Genomic DNA, 19,271 nt, shown 5'->3' with positions numbered 1-19,271 from the left:
TGTATTCTAATCAAATAGTTTCATTAATCTCCTTTGAGACCCACAAAGCCTTTCTAAGTATTGTTTGTGAATTCTAATGCATCTAAAGATTGTAATCGCAAAACTGCATACCAAATCGCGTATTTTGTATTTTGTTGTTACTTGATGCTGTCAATGTGTAGAGAATAGGTTTGATCATAGGATCGAAATAAATTGCTCTTGATTCAGGGCTGGAATTTTTTTTAAAAAAAACCTCCTTTCTCTGTATGAAAATACATGTTTATATATTCTGTTGTATAATGTATACAGTACTGTTGACTGGTTTAGATCTGACTTTTTCTCCATGGTAACATCGAGATCTGAAAAAGTACTGCATGTCTGGCATGCTGGGTTCTTGGAAAGATTTACTTTGTATCTTAAATGTTTAAGAGGAGGAGTGTGTTCATTTGGCTTTCTTGGGAGGCTTTGGTTGTTATTGTGATTATAAATTTAAGGCTGGGAAAAAGAGTTTTACCACTGAAATCTCTGCCAAGTTAGTGTTGGGCAGGAAGTCAACTCTCCTGCCTTCAATTACTTACCCTGCATTTCTCTTCCCCAGTGATTCTAGACCAGTGTTTTATACTACTATAAAATTTTATTCTTTGACTCAGAATTCTCACTTCACCTTTGGAGGTGTAATTAATGCCATTGAGTCAGATGCAATCACCTTTCACTCAGTGAACATTGGTGGTCTTTAAAGAAATCATAGATATTCCTTTTTAAGACTACGTTTTGTAGACATTGCTGCAAGTCGATGCAGGGCCACATGGACTGGCCACTAACTTTTAATCACTTTTAATGTTTTGGTAGAAATAATTTTCAAAAACATCACCGTATTATTGCTAATATCTCCACAACAAAAATAAGTCTTTGTCTGCTTTACCAGATGCTTTGAATACATGAAAAGCGATCGTTATAGGGAACATAGTCAATGCTGTTTGGAGATTACTGAGGGGTGGGTTGTAGGTAGACTACAGAATCTTAAAAAAAAGGATGATTCTGATCTTGTGAGGATATTTGCTTGTAGATGTGATCACAGCAGGGAGAAGGCTCCTAACCTTACACATTTCCTTTTATGGGGGTGTGGGATTCCTTAACAGGTTGGAGCTAAAAACCCATCGAACAAGAATCTAAGTGCCTCTTTTTTATCTAAAATCCTTCTATGTATATATAGGCAGTTCTTCAAAGGAGACACGTTTACACAATTCATGGTACCATGAGTAGTCTACCTGTTATACCTGTATTATGCTACTTAGATTGAGTAGGTCACAGACTCTCAACTATCATGTCCATCTCGGTCTCACCTTAGAGGTCTCTATATCTCCGTCCTCGACCCCTTTGGACTCTTCTAGCTCTTAGTTTCTATCTTTAGCACAGCTCCCCCCTTCCTCTCCCCAGTTATCTTCTGTCCATTTTCCAACAGAGGCTTTCATTCCTCTGGGCCTCTACCTCCTATTTTCTCTAACCCAATATTCTTTCTTCCTGACACTATCCACTCTGTAAAGTATCTTGTCCTGAAAGAATCTCAATCAAATACAACTACTTGGAATATCAGCAGATTACTTGCTCTGTACCATAATTTTCATGTCTTGGTTTCTTCCTTTCTGCTTCCTCTGTTCTATTCATTATCTTGATTCTAAGTAAGCTCTTTGTTAACATCCAATCTGTAGACTAAAATTAAACACAAAATTCAGAGATAAGAGGAGGGGCTTAGTTGAAGTTGGAAGATATTTTCCTATTTCCCCTAATAAGTTTAACATGTGATTTCACCAGTTGATTGAATTGTAACCCGTCTATTGAAAATTCTATTTCTAGGAATAGGTTTTTCTTTCACTAATATCAGTTATTAGAAAAATGTGGCATTAAATAATGTTATGAATAGTAGCTGCATAGTCACATCATGACCATGGAAATATATTCAAGCATTTCATATGGAAATGTGTATATGTATACATTCTCTGTCAAAGTTATAAACGCATCCTTTGCAGATGAAGTAGCATCAGAAGCGTTTTTGACATGTTTGGTTCTCTAGTATGCCTTTGCATTCTGGTTGTACCTTCAGATGAGGCCTGAAGTTACTGAAGTGACAAGTGAAAGGGAGCTAAGCTATGCTGTTTTATGTCAGTATAGTACTAGGAAGTTATGCTCAAAGTCATTCTTCAGATAACTTTGTTTTTGGCCGACTTACAATGCTATTGGTGTAATTAATCTTATCTTGAATGGTTTATTAAAATGTTACTTCTCATAAGTAGTTTCCTTTGTTTATTTTCTCAATCTGCTGAAATACCTAGTTGAAAGAATTAGTGGCTGGGGAAGGTTACTTTCATGTCATTGATCTCCTGTGACACATTCCTACCTCCATTTGTGCACTTGATTCAACATTGCTTTATCTTTGTAATATCTGTGGACCTTTTTTATTTTCTCAACATTTGCCAAATACTTCACCTCTTAAAATATGTGTTGTTTTCATGTTCCCTAGTTGATAATATTGAACATTTAGGTTCTCCATGTGAATTAACTATTACATCCAGCTGTCATTAACCCAACATTTGTGATTGTTTTGCAAGCAATTTTGCTGTAAGTGCCCTGCAAGCTTGAAAAGGTAGTTGTATTGTCTTTGAAAAGACCTACAATAATTTGTTTCTGTTTTATTGAAGGGTTGGTAGACTTGGCTTGTATTCATAGGACTCAGGAATGCAAATATGTTAACTATTATGTAGGGTAGAATTCCAGAAGTGTAATTGCTGGATGAAAAGGCAAGTGTATTAAAGCTTTGATAAATAAAACCAGATTGCTCTTCAAAAAAGAAAGTGACAATTGCTCTCCTATTGTCACCCCACCTATGGTCAACACTGGATAATATTAATCCTTTTATGTTTTGCAAGTGATATAGACAAAACCCCTCACTTTTGTTGCAATTTGCTTTTACTGAAGTAGCAAGGATGACAGATTTTTCTTAAGATTATTGGGGCGTTAATTAGGACAATTTGTTTTTTTACTAATTATTTGCCAGGATGGCCTTGTCAGCTCCACATGGTAATAATGTCTTTTATTTTATCTACTAGAGGACCGGGGCATGAAATTCATGCACCGGGGCGGGGGGGGGGGTGCCCCTCAGCCCAGCCTGCACCCTCTCCAATCTGGGACCCCTCGAGGGACATCCCTCTCACAATCCAGGACTGCTGGCTCCCAACTGCTTGCCTGCCTGCCTTCCTGATTGCCCCTAACCGCTTCTGCCTGCCAGCCTGATCACCCCCTAACCACTCCCCTGCCAGCCTGATTGATGTCTAACTGCTCCCCTGCCAGCCTGTTTGCCCCCAACTTCCCTCCTCTGCCGGCCTGGTCACCCCTAACTGCCCTCCCCTGAAGGCTTGATCGCCTCCAACTGCCCTCCCTTGCAGGCCTGGTCCCTCCCAACTGCCCTCCCCTGCTGGCCATGTTGTGGTGGCCATCTTTTGTCCACATGGGGGCAGCCATCTTTGATCACATGGGGGCAGCCATCTTGTGTGTTGGAGTGATGGTCAATCTGCATATTACACTTTTATTAAACAGAATAGAGGCCTGGTGCATGGTTGGGGGCCAGCTGGTTTGCCCTGAAGGGTGTCCCGGATCAGGGTGGGGGTTCCCTTGGGGCGTGGGGCAGCCTGGGTGAGGGGCCTGTGGTGGTTTGCATGCCAGCCACACCCCCCAGCGACCCAAGTGGAGGCCCTGGGATCTGGGATTTATTTATCTTCTATAATTGAAACTTTGTAGCCTTAAGCGGAGGCCTGGGCCGGCCAGGGTGTGCAGAAAGCTTGGCTTCCTCCATCGCCGGGGAAACCCAAGCCTCCATCCTACTCTCTCCGTGGCCACAGCCATCTTGGTTGGGTTAATTTGCATATTCGCTCCTGATTGGCATGTGGATGTGGCTTGTGGGTGTAGTGGAGTGATGGTTAATTTGCATATTACTCTTTCATTAGGAGGATTTTTAGAGATTCGAAAGTTCCAAAATCTAAGCTATGCTTGAGGTGAGAAGGCTGGAAAGCTGTCTGACTGCACAGCAGATACCAGACTTCAAATGCTATCTCATACTGCTACTGCTTTTCATCTATTATTCAAACCTTATTTGTCAGCTTCTCACCTCTCATATTTGAAATTAAAAATTTCCAGGTTTGCCCTAGCAGGTTTGGCTCCATGGATAGAGTATCAACCTGAGGACTGAAGGGTTCTGGGTTTGATTTTGGTCAAGGGTATGTACCTCAGCTGCAGGCTTAATCCCAGTCCCCAGGTGAGGGCATGTGCTGGAGGCAACCAATTGATGTGTCTCTCTCACATACATGTTTCTCTCTCCTCTTCTCTTCTGCTCTCTAAAAAAATCAATTAAAATATATCTTTGGGAGTGGATAAGAAAAAATTCAGGTTTTTATATTTCATTCTGAAGAAATTTGTTTGCTTTGATCAGTAAACTGTGCAGCTTGATAGATTTAAAGTTGGTCATTATGCTTTAGAGCAAGAACTGGAGAGGATATTAAAATAAACTGTTAAATACACGGCTTATAATGCTTCAGCCCAATCATCAAAATTTGATGAGACAAAGATATTTCAAGTCCTTATGTATTTTTACTCCTACTGTTCTTGGGAACCATGAGCCCCTGATCTGTGTGAAGTTTGCAGCAAAGAAACAATAACTTCTGCCTCAATTAAGTTATTTTTCCAAGCCCAGAGTTGTTTTTTGCACTAAAACATATTTTATATTTTTGAATTTTTTATGAAATTCTCACGTAGGCAGAGTCGACATCTTTAAAATATTTTTTTCATGTAGAAATTAGTTGATTTGTAGTGGTTTTCGTTTTAGGAGTTCTACGGGGGGTCGGGGGTCAGTAGTATCATGAATTTCTAGCATATAACTGAATTTGTAATCATATAGCTTTATCTTTTTACAAAGGCCTAGGTATGTTGGGATATGGTTGTAAGCTTTTATTTTCTCTTTTCTAATTCTTCAAATTATTGGTTATATTACTTTAAAAATCCCATGTAAATATAAAACAATAATAAGACTCTCACCCAGATGTTTTTTTAACTAAAATCCTAACTTAATGATGACTTAAATATTCAGAGCACTTAAATTTAATATCATCGGATATTGTGGAGAGATTTTTCAAATTAATTGACACAGTATTCTTGTGTAGTAGGTAGAAGTAGAGATGGAAATGAAGCCAAATTGTTGTGTTGTATTTTTTTTTTCCTGTTGGGTTAGAGATGAGAAAATAAACATATAGTCAGACCTGAATCTTGGTGAGGCCCCATGTAAAACCTTATTCACCAGTTCTCTCAATTAGGACTCTCCATTAGGTTAGAATGGCCATTAAATTACATGTCATTTAAATGTCATTGTATAGCAGTGATTTTTGTTGCTTGAGAAATCTTTATTTTATGTGGTAGTTCCACTAAATGGTAAACATATATGTACTCTCTAGAGCAAGGAACTCTGAGAAGAGAAAGTTTTATTGTGAGTTAGGATTCAGCACTGACTTACCTAGAAGTTGACACCTTCAAAGACGATAGTAAGCCTCACTAAACCTGTGGTTCAAGCCTAGAATGCTTCCTTTATGAGAAAAAGGGCAAAGATCCCTGACAACAAGGTTTCTGACATCATTCAATGCCAACGTAACGATTTTCTTGTGTTTGTGTGAGTGGCTTGTTAGCTGTGGACCTGGCCAAACTGTTTGTTTCAATGGTGCGTGGAGTGAGAATTAATTAATGTGTTCATAGCAGTAGTTATCTATTGATGGAAATAATGATATCTAGTTTATTTTATAAATAAAGAACATGGCAGAAAGAACCATAATTCTTTACTTTTAAGAATATAATTTAGTTATCATTTTCTTGAAGTGTATTTCAAAGTCTTACAAAAATTTTTGAATTGTTGACCTTCTTAAAATGTAGCCGAGTGCATTTAAGTTTCCTTTGCCAATCTGATATAAAACTTTAAATTCAAAGCCTCAAAGCAGATCTTTGCCCTTCCTCTAGGAGGTTGGGTTGTGCAATTCCATTTTACATGGCTCAACATTTAGCAGAACTCTCTTCATAAATGAAACATGATCTATTACCCATCATGCTTGAGTTGAAATTAGCCAGAATGTGTCTGATATGGGTGAAGTAGAGCCCATCAGGAATCCCTCCACGAAAAACAAAACAAAACAAAGAAATGTTTAAATGTGAGCCTGGGTGGATTCCAATTTTACCAAAATGTAAATATGGGTTTAGTTGGGAATTTTATTTTTCAGTACATTTACTTTCAATTACTTTGTTCAATGGCTTTCTCTAGATTGTGTATCTAACACTAAGCAAAAAAAAAAAAAAAAAAAAAAAAAAAAAAAATTTTACTGGAGTAGATAAAAGGATAAAAAATAGGAAAAGACACTTGGGTGAATACACTAATGATCTTTGGAGAAGCACTTAGTTTCTTATTCTAGGATTAATGTGAGGGCTGCTGCAAAAATTGCCCTTACAAAATTGCTTTTAATTTATTGTGATGTTTTAAAGCTAGGAAAGGCACTTGTTCATACACGTTTCGGGGGAGAATAGGTGAATTTTAAAGGTTGTCAAGCAAGAGTGACAGGACAGTGTTATGATCATACAAATTCTCAGCCTTGTCTACCTATTTAAATAAAATTATTTGCTGACATTACTAGTTAATCAGTGAGGCTTTTATTGCTCTGTTAAAGATCCTCTCCTGTCTGTGGCATCTGGCCTGAGAGACCGCCATGTGATGTGGTTCAAAGTTTACTACAGTTTATCCTCAGAGGATGAGGCTCTACCATTTCATTACCTGGGTAATGGGTAAGAGTTAAGAGCGCACTGTCCCTGGATTCAGGTCCTGGATCTGATACTTTCTTGTTCTGTGAACCTGGTGAGATACTTTTTATGAATAGTTCCTTTTCTATTTTAATATACCACTTTTCATCTGTGAAATCATTTCTATGGCTGTTTGGCATGTAATCAGTCATTAACTGCATAAGGAGGTTAGATGAAGTCACATGCATAGTATCAGGGCTTACCAGGTCTCACAGGCTTATTTTGGGACTTCAGCTTGTGCCAGAGGCCTGAACGGTAGGTACAGAGACTTGGATTGCTTACACCTGTCTTTTGGGTCCCCTCCCATGATGGACATATGCTTACATGTATTTCATACAGAGAATTGCTAGTTTTTTCTTTTTGTTTAATATTTCCTTTCCTGATTCCCACAACTGCTCTTCATTTTATTTTAGTTATAGAAAGAACTCTGGACTTGTGACCTATAGAAGAAGAAAATAAAGAACTGAGTTGTTGGTTTGTAACCTTGGGAATGCCCTAGGTAAAATTCGAAACTGTACATGGAGAGTGAGGGAGAGACCTAAAAAAGAGGCAGACTACTCGGGTTGGTAGGTGGCATTTCTAACAAGCAAAGGAACTTACTTATGATGCCTGCCATAGGTGGTCACAAGATGGGCAGATCCTCACACCTGCCTGCCAGCATCCTAAAAGTTTATATAGAGTCCTTAACAGGGTTCAGTCATGAATACCATTCAGATGGTTTCAATAACACATTTCTCTCTAAAGGCTTTTTCAGTGGGTGGAACATCTATTCCAAGGACATGGGAGGGGGTCCAATTGCCTGGGTCCAAGTCTTGGGTCAGCCAGTGGTCATGTCCTCTCATTGACCTCCTCCAACATGAGTGAATAATGTATTCCTGTGTTCCTACACACTATGTATGTAAATATTTGCGTGCATGGATGCCATGTATATGCTGGGACACAGTGTTAAAAATATTGCCCTTTGTGGTCCTAAAGTTTGAAGCCCAGATGAGCATACCTTAAAAGTGTCTTTAGCTCCCTCATATTCTCACTTTTTACTTATCCCTCTCTCCAGCCAGACAATTTGATTTCGTTTCAGGCATATTATTGTAATTCAGAGGCTATTTCAGCTTCCTGGCTGTGGCTATTGCTTCTCATGTTGATATATAGGAAAGAAAATTGAGTAATATAGAGGTGCTGCAGAAATCAAAGGTCCTTGGCTGTCAGCTTTTTAACCAGACTGTGCACTACCCATCATTTTCAGAATACTTAGTATCCCAGTGATCTAAGTCAGGGATTGGTGAGCTATGGCCCACAGGCCAGCGCCAGCCTGCCACCTGTTTTGGTAAATAAAAGTTTTATTTGAATACAGCCATGCGCCTTTGTTAGGTATTGTCTGTGACTCTTTTCTTGCTACAATGACTGTGAGGTAGTTGCAACAGAAATGGTATGGCCTACAAAACCTAAAATATTATTAACTGACTTTCTGCTGATAAAGTTTGCTGACCTCTGATCTAAAGGAAGGTGTTTTCCTAACGGAAAGCATATCTGATGTGGGTGTGCAGGGAATCCTGATTATGGTAATATGGTAATATCGCCATTATGGAAATTCTATTTAGTTTTTCTGGGTATGTTAAATGGAAGCCATAAGTTTCTTTCTCATTTAGGCTTTAGTGGTTTAATGTGTGCATAGGGTTTCACTTGTATAGCATATACTAGTTATACAGAATCCACTGTAAAGAATGGAGCATGAAAAGAAGGGTGCTTTAAAATCAAACTTGTTGAGTCTTAGGGTCTTTACAAGTATTATCATGAATCCTCATACCACTGTACTGTGTCTATTATTATCTTGATTTTCCTGGGGAGGAAATGGAAGCTCAAAGCAGCAAAATAGCCAAGCTGTGTATGTACTTAGTCATCACTCCGTGCTGCGTCTACAAACACTGTCTTCTACCATCTAAGTAGTGGTGTGTGCCAGTTCCTTAAAATTCCATAGGTCTTATTAATTGAAATAATTGAAATTTAGGAGATTTTAATCTCATTTCTCAGCAAAGATAAAGGGGAGTGAAATTGGACTTACTCCATTCTGGTTAATTCAGTCCCAAGAAAGAAAGACTGGTCTGTCAGTTGGAGTATAGTATAGCATTTGCTTTGAATCATATACAATTTCAATAGAAGTCTTACAAGCTAAATAATCTTGGATTATATATATTAAATATATATTCTTGGCTGGAAATGGAATTCTTCAGATGAAGTTAGATAATTTGTGGGTGTGTTTGAAATGAGTTCTTCTCTCATCATTAAGAGTCCTTTGTATCATTAAATGATAGGTTTAGATTTCCACAAATGAGTTTCAATTCCTTTCCTTTATGAAGAAACTAGGCTCACATAATATTTTCACATACTAATTAACTACAAGCAGGGCAAAAGGACTTTTCTGGATCTGACATGATTATCTTTTAAGGAATTCTTATTCATAAATTTTCTTCAGTCGTTCCACTTTGGTATTGAACCAGAGCAATGTATTATAACCAGTGACTCATACCATGCCCTCAAAGGCATTAGTCCTTTGCATTTACTTGGGATATCTCTTCCTTTTTGAATTTTAATACTTAAATTGAGAAAAAGTGTTACCCATCCTTAGAGCAGATATAAATTACACAAACATTGATCACAATATGACGGTTTTTATTTTGTGCTTACAGTGTTCTCAGAAGTTTGGAGTTGAAAGGAAAAAGAAATTATATATACATACACACTAAGATATCCCAGAAGATTTCAGATGAAATATGAATTTTACTTAAAAGCATCAATTTTTATACTTTTTCCAGTAGTCTATTTTTCTGGGCATAGACTATATGAACTCAGATTATAAATGGAATTACATTTAAGATATTCAGTAATACATTTCTTTTTGTTCTTTTGAACTGTAATAAGTTTTATTTTCTTTTGATTTTTTTTGTGTGTGAAATGTGTTGGCTTCTTTGTAATGAGTTTTGGGGATTATACCAGTAAACTTATATTATGATTTCGGATTAGCATAGATAAAGCTGACCTTTTCAAAGTTAGTTTAATTCAGTATGCATGTGGCCTGATGTGACATGTATTAATCTTTCTTTGAGTCCTTAATAGAGAAAATATTTTTTCCAAAGCTGATGATCACTAAGTGAGCAAATTTGTGTATCCCATCTTAATTCACAGTTGCAAAATTTAATTTGACCATTTCTGAGGGTCATAAAGCACCTGTGCTGTTATTTTTGCCAACCCATTTTGTCCGAAGTCTTTCTTCTTACCTTTTAAAACTATATTCCAAGTAATTAAAATTATAAAACGTAATACTGTCTGTATCTTTAGTTGATCAAAGTGTGTTCTTTACAGATAGTATAGAACTGTGAAAGATAATTCTGTCTAGTTCTTGCTGTTATACTCAATCAGAAAGTTAAGACTGGTCAGATGAGAAAGAGGAAGATCCTAGTATAATGGATTTAAAATAAATCTCCTTCATAAAATCTTCAGAGCTGTCCAGGGCCCTGTTGATGTTTTATTTTTTTTCCAGTTCAACTCCGTTCTCAATCAACCTGACCCTGCATTTTACTGAGAAGCTTGACTTAAGAAAGGATTTGAGTTTTGCATCCATTATGCTGTGATTCCGTAGAAAGGGTCTCTATTTTCACACTCTCTCACAGAGCCACCACCAGCTGTTTAAGCAGTGAAGAGTCTCTGGAAAGGCTAGATGTTTAGGCCATATAATTTTTGCATTAGGGATAGTTTATTTGGGGGAAAGGCCATATAATTTTTGCGTTAGGGATAGTTTATTTGGGGGAGGGGTGTACCTAGTATTTCAGTGAGTGTTTAGGAATGAAAAAAAATTCTGGCGAGTCCAAATTAGCTTGATTTTTATTTTTAGGTAAGTAGCTTGCAAAGCCTTGTAAATGGCTTGCTCTAGTCTAGTGGAAGCCAACAGAGGGATTAGCAAACTGTGAAATGGCTATTCAGCTGTAATTATCCTCTAAGAGTCCAGGAACTTGTCACCATTTCCCTGACATGATTTGCAGGTACTTGCTATGGTCTTATCACCATTAGCAAATACAACAACTGAGAATGTAAGATGTTTCCTTGCTCAATTTTCATCCTCTCTGCCTAACTAAATTTCTTGAACATCATTTCAGTATTGTCTTCTTTTGTTCTTCCATTTAGCTCAGTGAAACTGTAAAATTCACGAGTTATGTTTCTATTCATGAATTAGAACCCTGCTAAGGTATTTCTCTTAGATTATAATACTATACATAAAGTTGTCTTGAACTCAGTAACATGTATATAGATGATTATGTATTTATTATAAAAGACTTTATATCTAGGCTTTCTAGTGGACCTTAAATGGTGAACAGGGATTGTGTATAATGAAATCAGCTCCTATATAGTATGTCATATCTATTGTAAGGTTGAATAAAATTCTCTACCTCCACATCCCTCCCCGCATTCCTCTTTAAACTGTATATGACTGCTAGAATTATTATTACTTTTATTATAATTATTTTAAAAATATGACTTGGATTATGTCATCTAGTGCATTGCATTAATACAATGTACAAATTAGTATAAAATACAAAAAAGATTTTTAAAAACCTTTTACTATAGATTTATCGAGATGCTCTATATGTGGTGTACGGATATATGGTACCTCTTAGATTATAATTTATTTTAAATTAAAGGTGTTCTTAACACTGAAGTCAAGTGGACCAGGAGCTATTTCCAGGTCTCTTGACGGATAAGGCAGTGATGCTCAACAAACTGTAGGGGTTGACCCACTTTTTTTGCACAGCTACTCCTAGGTATTGCTTTTCAGAACCTGGAGTCTAAAATTAACAATGGCTCTGAAGGACAGCAATTAAGGCCATTTGTCTTTCAAATGAGCCAATGTGGGTTCCACTGGTAGTTGAAATTTACATAGAGAGGGCACTCACCATTACAAAGGGCAGTGGGGGCCCTCAAGGCATGTGTTGCTAAGCTAGAAGTCATTTTGGGGTTGATAGCAAATTATATTTTAAGAATAACAAACTTTCCCTTGCTATGTAAAGATGCATTTCCTAGCAACTTCTCTTCATTGATTGATTTTAAATTAAAAATACATCATTTATTTATGAGAGCATTTTATAGAAAGGCTATTTTAAGCATATTTAAAGGAGAGTATTAAGCTTTCAAGCTGCTGAAGTTTAGTTGTTTTAAAGGGTTGATGTAGTTATATGATGTAGTTATATGAGCGAATCAAGGATACCCACATACACACAGGCAGGCCTCGGGTGACCTCGGAGACCCGTCCCTAAGGCGCGATGTATCACGATTTCCGCAGTAAGTCGGAGCCCACCTACATAAGCATCTACGTCACTCACATGGAACACACACAGAGCAGTAATGAAGTGACACAGTAACAAATATTTAAAGCAAAGATAACAATTCCTGACCTTTACTTGTGGTAAATAAATAATAAAATAAAGCACATCTGTGCATATGTCGAGATGACGGAACTTTTTTTTTTTTTTAATGAATACTGTAAAAGGGAGATGGCGACGTAACCACGAAACGACATAAGTCGAATCCGACGTAATTCGAGGATTGTCTGTATTCTGCTTTGAAAAAGGTCCTAAGTGCCTTCTGGACGACTCCCATCTTGTCTTCTTTGCCTGTGAAGCTGGCTTGTTTCTCTCATTAGTAAGGGACGTAACTTTTTTCATATGCAAATGACAAACTTTTGATGAGGAAAATGAATTCCTTGCTTACTGAGAATTTATATGACTGCAGTTTACCACCCCTGTGCCTGCTGTTTGGTCACAGAATTCATTGAGTTTCTTCATAAAGATTCCCCTCGGAAACTAAACAAGTAAGCTACTTGAAAGGAGACAGGTGATTGGTTTCCCTCATTAAACCCGCTGCTGGAGTTTCATTAGTACTAATCCATTTTCTTTCATGATTAGACATACAGGCCAGTTCTTATTTTCATGATTTGAATAAACAAAATATGTTGAGTTGTATGTGCCTGTATATATGTGGGCTGAAAAGCAAATGTAATTAATCTCTCTGTCATAGAATTTTCCCTGAAAATAAAGCCAGGAAAAGTGACTCATGTAAAGGGGAAAAGCTACCTCCATTTAAAAAAACTGTTGTTAAATGAAGCGGAAGTGGTGGGTGTGATTATTGGCTAATATGATGGGTTTCATGCTTCAGTTTCCCCCCTCATGTTGTCATAATTGTGTATAAAAGTAATCTAAATAAAATATTGAAGCATTTTAGACTCTGTAAAGCTTTAGTTGTTTCATTTGCTATTATACATGATACCAAAAAACGTGGGTATTGTTGAGTCCGAGTTCTAGACTCGTGAAAAACGAAGAATGAAGTCATGGACAAAAACAATTAATGGAACCAAAGTTTATTGGGAGAAGCCAGTCCTGGAAAAGGTGCAGCTGGGGTCCTAGGAGCAGGCCAGTGTCCAAGCTTCCTTCCATATTACAGTCGGGAGTAGTTTCGTGTCCAAGCTAATTAAAGTCTAATAGTCATGTGTGGAGGCCCTCATGGCCATAAGCCACATGGGCACAGGGACGCGCTCCCCCTACATCCCACCCTGGAACCAATGAAAGTCGGGAACCCATAACGTGCAGGGGAGAAGAGAGAGAGAGCGAGAGGAAGTATGTGCCTTTTAATTTAGGGGGTGGGTAGTCTTGCTAGCTCCTAATTGGTCTTTTCAAAGAATTTTGCCTTAGCAATATCCTTTTGATTGGTTTATACACCTTACTGCCTTGTGATTGGTTATCTGCAGGCGGCCTGTCTTAGCAATACCCATACATTTTAAAGTTCATGCCTCTGGCATGCATCCCCTTCCTTTCCGCTCAGTGGGGTGCCTTAGTAACTCCATCTAGTTGGGTTCCCAGTTGTACTTCCCTTCCCATGGTCCCACCCCTAATCTACCTAGCTTCCTTCTGCCTCCTCATAAGTAGATTTCAACTTATTCTTTCAAATCAAGGGACTTGCTAGACTTAAGTACTAACTTCACCTTTTTGAACTTGCATTATGGAGAAAGACTGTTTTTATTCTTTTTCGGTTCCCCATTATATCCACTAAAGTTGTTAAAAACTGTTTAGATTCTGTGTGGTTTATAAATTTCAGGTAAGACCCCCTCTATGTGTATCTAACACTGTACATGTATCTCATATTATTTTTAGTATTTTAAAACCTGTGCCTCAGCCTTCCTTTTGAGGTTCCAACTGGAGCTACTGATAGACATTTTAATTTATGTGAAAATGTAACAGGAATAGTGATAAGCAGGAGAGTTCCATTTATTATTAAAATTATAGTACTACATTACATATTTCAGTGTGTTTCCTTCTCCAGCATGGTCTTCATTTTTAGCATACATGTTTAGAATGTAGCGATCTAAGCGTCCTTCTTTTCCGGTTTCAGGTGGCTGCACTTTTGATGATGGTCCTGGGGCCTGTGATTACCACCAGGATCTGTATGATGACTTTGAATGGGTACATGTTAGTGCTCAAGAACCTCATTATCTGCCACCTGACATGCCTCAAGGTGAGAATCATTCTGTTTTACCCAGTGTTGGGGGAATGGCTTTGGAATATGCAGCATCTCCTTATTTTTGGTATAACACAGTAGTTTAATTGTTACAACACCCTACTATGGTCAAGCTACTTGAGCACATCTCAGAGCCTTCACATATTCTTTGTTTTCCCCTCAGTATCTTTCTTTAATCCCGTTGCTCTTCATGAGCTCACTGTGTCTTTGTTATCTCTGACTTTGGGAAAACATTGTTTTCTTCTTAGTCCTATATAATAAAAAGTCAAATGGAAATGAAACCAAGAAATAAAAAAAAAAAGTAAAATGAAGAAAAAACAAAGTTCCTTCAAAACAATCTAAATTGTGAGATCAGCTCACTTGGTACTTGCACAGGTCTGATCCAATTAGACTGAAGGAAGGAAGGACCTTTACTTCCTGGTGGGGAGATTGATTTTCTCCTTGTCCCTGGTCATGAGCATGACAGTGGCTCTGAGGAAAGGCAGCCTGGAGACCAAATTGTCAAATAGAGAAGGTCTTTTCTGAGTGAAAGGTAAAAACGAGGGCTGAGCCTTGTTCGTTCTTTACCCTGTTCTTGTTAAATCCTTAGGTTATTGGTTTTGTGAAATTAAATATTTTGTTATTGCTTAAACCAGTTTGAGTTGAGTTATTTATGTCTCTTAACTAACTTAGGACATAAATATATACATATCACTTTATACACCATCAGACTAATATTTGTGACTCCGATTCTACATGTTAATTTGGAATTAATGCCAAACCCTGTATATATATGTTTAACAACATTTATTGTAAAAGTTGAAAATGCAAATGGGCATTTTAAAATACTGTACTAAAGAGAATAAACTGTTTCCTTCCCATATTTAGAAAGAAACAAACGTGGTATAATGATACACTGTATACAATCATCCTATATAATAAAAAGCCCAGCGACTGAACAGCGGAAGACCAGAAAGACTGGTCGACCAGTCCATGTGATGTGCACTGACCACCTAGGGGCAGACACTCAGCGCAGGAGCTGACCCCTGGTGTGGTCATTGTGTTCCCTCTGTGGAGTGCTGCTCAGCCAGAAGCTGGGCTCACGGCTGGCGAGTGTAGTGGCGGTGGCGGGAGCCTCTCCCACCTCCATGGCAGTGCTAAGTATCAGTGAGCCGAGCAGTAAGGAGCAGCAAGCAGGCGGGCAGTAAGGAGCGAGGGGTCCCAAACTGCGAAGGGGATGTCCGACTGCTGGCTTAGGCCTGATCCCCTAAGCTGGCTGGTGGACATCCCCCAAGGGGTCCTGCACTGTGAGAGGGCCCAGGCCGGGCTGAGGGATCCGGGGCATGAATTTTGTGCACCAAGCCTCTAGTCCTATCTAATAAAAGGGTAATATGCAAATTAACCATCATTCCGTCACAAAGATGGTGGCGCCCATAGCCATAAGTTGGCGGCGCCCAGTCTTCTCAGCCCCACCGGAGTCTCCCAGTCCCCGGGGGGGGGGGGTGCGGGGGCAGTGAGAGTGAGCAGTGTGAGTGGCCTGGCAGAATGCTTGCTTCGTTGCCATGGCAACGAGGCAAGTGTTCCGCGGATGGGCCTCTGGGCCGCAGAGAGCCTCTGGGCAATGGGCGCGGAGCGGCCAGGCCCCGCAGAGAGCTACTGGTGCGTGGATTCGTGCGCAGGGCTACTAGTGTGTACATAATACACTGTGGAGGAGGAACAAACTTTCCTCCACCCTCAAGGTTTTTCTGGCTAGTTTAGCCTGAGAAAATAACCAAATTTAATACATAGATGTCTAAGGGGAACCCTACATACACGGGAGAGTCAGAGACCCCACCTGCAGGAAAGGTTCAGAAATAGAAAGGGAACAAAGGTACATAAAACATCCTGAGCCAGGGATGAGGTAAGGAGCCTTGGGGGTCTCAAAGCGCCATTGCCTGATGAGAAAAAGAGCTGGTGCTTAGTAAACAGAAATCTGTCCTGCCCTATAGGTAGATGAAAAGAGGTTATCTCTGGTAATCTCTTATTATGGGCAAGTTCTTCTAGGTAGTGAAGGGAGGGGCAGACTTTTCCCTGGAGCCTGCTGCTCAAGTAGCCTTTAGCTCAAAACAGTCTGCAAACCACAGAGGCACCTCTTGGGGTGACTCGCCCTGGACTCCCACAGCTAAATATAATAATATTTAACAATGTTATATAGTAGTATACTATATAACACATAATCATCAATTGTAATATATAATCATACATAATTGATGGGCTATTACTAATAATTTCAGTTTTAAAATACATTTTTAGTATTTTTACTGTGAATCCTTTAAAATACTTTAATCTTTATGAATTTTCTAAATTCAGAAAAGCCTTTCTAAACTGAGTGTGAATTTCAGACATGACAGTTTTAGACATGGCTGATGGAAATGTCATTTCTGGTGATTGAACTTGCTAAATAATATATGAAAAAAACAAAAATTGGAAGCATCAACAATAAACAATGACACACCACAAGTACACTAAGAAAATAAAACCAAATGTTACATACATTTCCAAAGTATGGTTTTTAATGAATATAGTAAATATATCCTTTGGAACGTTTTTTAACTGGTTCACCTGATGATGTTTCTTTGAGAGTAGAGTGAAGTAAATCTGCTTTCTGTTCCAAATTGTCACTTTCATTGGCTGAGTAGGCAAATGGTTATTTGTGAAGCTGAACTGATCCATAATTTTCTTGCAAGAGGAATAAATTGGTACTAGCTGGCTGACACCCTTGGCTTCTTAGTTTGACCCTTATATGTCAGCAGACTCATTTACTTTTGTGCATAGGTTTGTATTTTTCCTTCAAAGGTACATAACCTTATTTTCCTGGTACATGTTAATTAAAGAAACTCCTGTAATATGTCACCTGAATTTTCTCTGTGGTATATTTAGACCAATTTTTTTTTTTAATCTAAAAAAGGGGTGGGCTGGGATACACACATTCTCACTGTTTATCATCAGAGAACAATCAGAAATATGTTGATTTATGGAAATGTTACCATTGTTAATTACCACTGAAGATGGATAATGAATAGGTGAAGAGATACTGCTCAGATGACCTTGTTGGCTAACCTTTGATGAACAGCTTAATAGGTGGTTACAGTACAGAATGATATGCACAGAAAATGAAAGTGTTTGAAATTCAGGCACATCTTCCAATTAGTAGGACATTAAGTCATTAATCATGCAGAGGAGGAAGAAAGGTCACGGCCACTTTATTTTTGCCAAATGTAAGTTGTATTTAGTCTTCAGAGAAGGTGAAAGAGAGCACCCATTCTTATATTCTTCGTTTACTGGTCTCTTTTTACAACATATACCGTTTTTTCCCTATTTTCCTTTAAAATGCTCACTGAACATTATCTGTTCATAAGATGGAAAAAAGGAGACATTTAGATTTATCATTAAAATTTAATGAACAATCCATTTATTTTCAAATAAATTGCCAGGCATATTTCCTTTTTACGTTTACTTAAAAAAAACAAAAACACCTCAAATATTTGGCAATTCTAAAGTAAGAAGTCTGGATTCTGATGCAAACTGGTATTGAACTATTTCCATAAAATACATGGTCATTTTTTAATTGGCTTCATTTTATTGACCTTTTTGGACTGGAAAAATATAGAAGAGAAGAAAGGCAGTGTCAATAAATAGATTAGAATTAAAGGCGATTGGAGATGGGTAGAAGAGTAGAGCAAAGAAGAAAATTTTGTTCTCCCTTGAAGGCATAATGCCATCAGTGTTTGCTTACAATGATTTTTCAGCAGTTTCTTCCCCCACACTACCTTTGTCAGGTGACTGAGAGAGTGGCTGAAAGGCCTGCTATAAACATTTCTAAAAGTGTTCTTTTAGCCTGGCCAGCATGCTCAGTTGTTGAGCATTGACCTATGAACTAGGAGGTCATGGTTCCATTCTTGGTCAGGGAATGCCCAGGTTGCTGACATGATCCCCAGTGTGGGGCTTGCAGGAGACAGCCAATTGATAATTCTCTCTCACCATTGATGTTTCTCCCTCTCTCTCTCTCCCTATCAGAAATCAATAAAAAAATATATTAAAGTTGTTTATTTTTAATTGATTTCAGAGAGGAAGAGTGAGTGAGAGATGGAAACATCAGTGATGAGAAAATCATTGATTGGCTGCCTCCTGCATGTTCCATATTGGGGATTGAGCCTGCAACCCAAGCATGTGCCCTGACTGGGAACCGAACCATGACCTCCTAGTTCATGGGTCAGCACTCAACCACTGAGCCACACCGGCAGGGTGAAATCTCAGAGGTTTTGAATGTTTAGTTATCTTTCCACTTATCCGCCCATCAAACTCTTACCCATTCTTACTGTGTCTAGTCAGCTTTCATCTGCTTTGGGAACATTTTCCTGACTGGCCTTGAATTCATATATTTCTTCTATCTTCATATCCAAATATGCTCCCAGTGATCTTTGTACTTATTTCAATTGCAACTGTTATAGTATCGTTATTTACATTCTTCTCTCCACTAAGCTGTAATGTCCTCATGAATGTAAACTATACTTTTCATCTTTGATTTCCCAAGACACTACTTCATTTTGCTCAGGCAAAAATGTCAACTTATATAATGTGGTTTAAAATAATTTGGTCAGGCGGTAAACCAAAAAGGTGTTTCAATTGTTAGAAAATTAAGGAAAAATTTCCCCACTTCCCAAGTATTATGTTCAGTTCAATATAAGTTTTAATAGGAGACCTTCCCATAATTATTAATATTTGGCTTTTGCCATAAAATTGTCTTACCTATTTATTTTGGATATAATTTTAAATGTTATTAATACTACCAAGAAGTAGTTCCCTTTATGATCTCTCTGTCTCCTTGAAAGTCTGGCATA

The 19,271-nt window shown here is 38.2% G+C and overlaps 1 protein-coding gene across 15 annotated transcripts in view; it reads left to right on the top strand.

The window, feature by feature from the left end:
• Positions 1-19,271, top strand: part of PTPRK (protein tyrosine phosphatase receptor type K) — a 495,891-nt gene that overhangs the window by 115,712 nt on the left and 360,908 nt on the right. For all 15 annotated transcript variants that reach the window (XM_080664715.1, XM_080664718.1, XM_080664714.1 and 12 more), the window contains exon 2: positions 14,287-14,409. In XM_080664715.1, the coding sequence (XP_080520841.1) occupies positions 14,287-14,409 (123 nt within the window). The remainder of the gene's footprint in view (positions 1-14,286; positions 14,410-19,271) is intronic.

Source organism: Plecotus auritus, assembly GCF_963455305.1.
Source record: "Plecotus auritus genome assembly, chromosome: 4".
In the NCBI taxonomy this organism is placed as follows: Eukaryota; Metazoa; Chordata; class Mammalia; order Chiroptera; family Vespertilionidae; genus Plecotus; species Plecotus auritus.
This window is presented reverse-complemented; position numbering and strand designations above follow the sequence as displayed.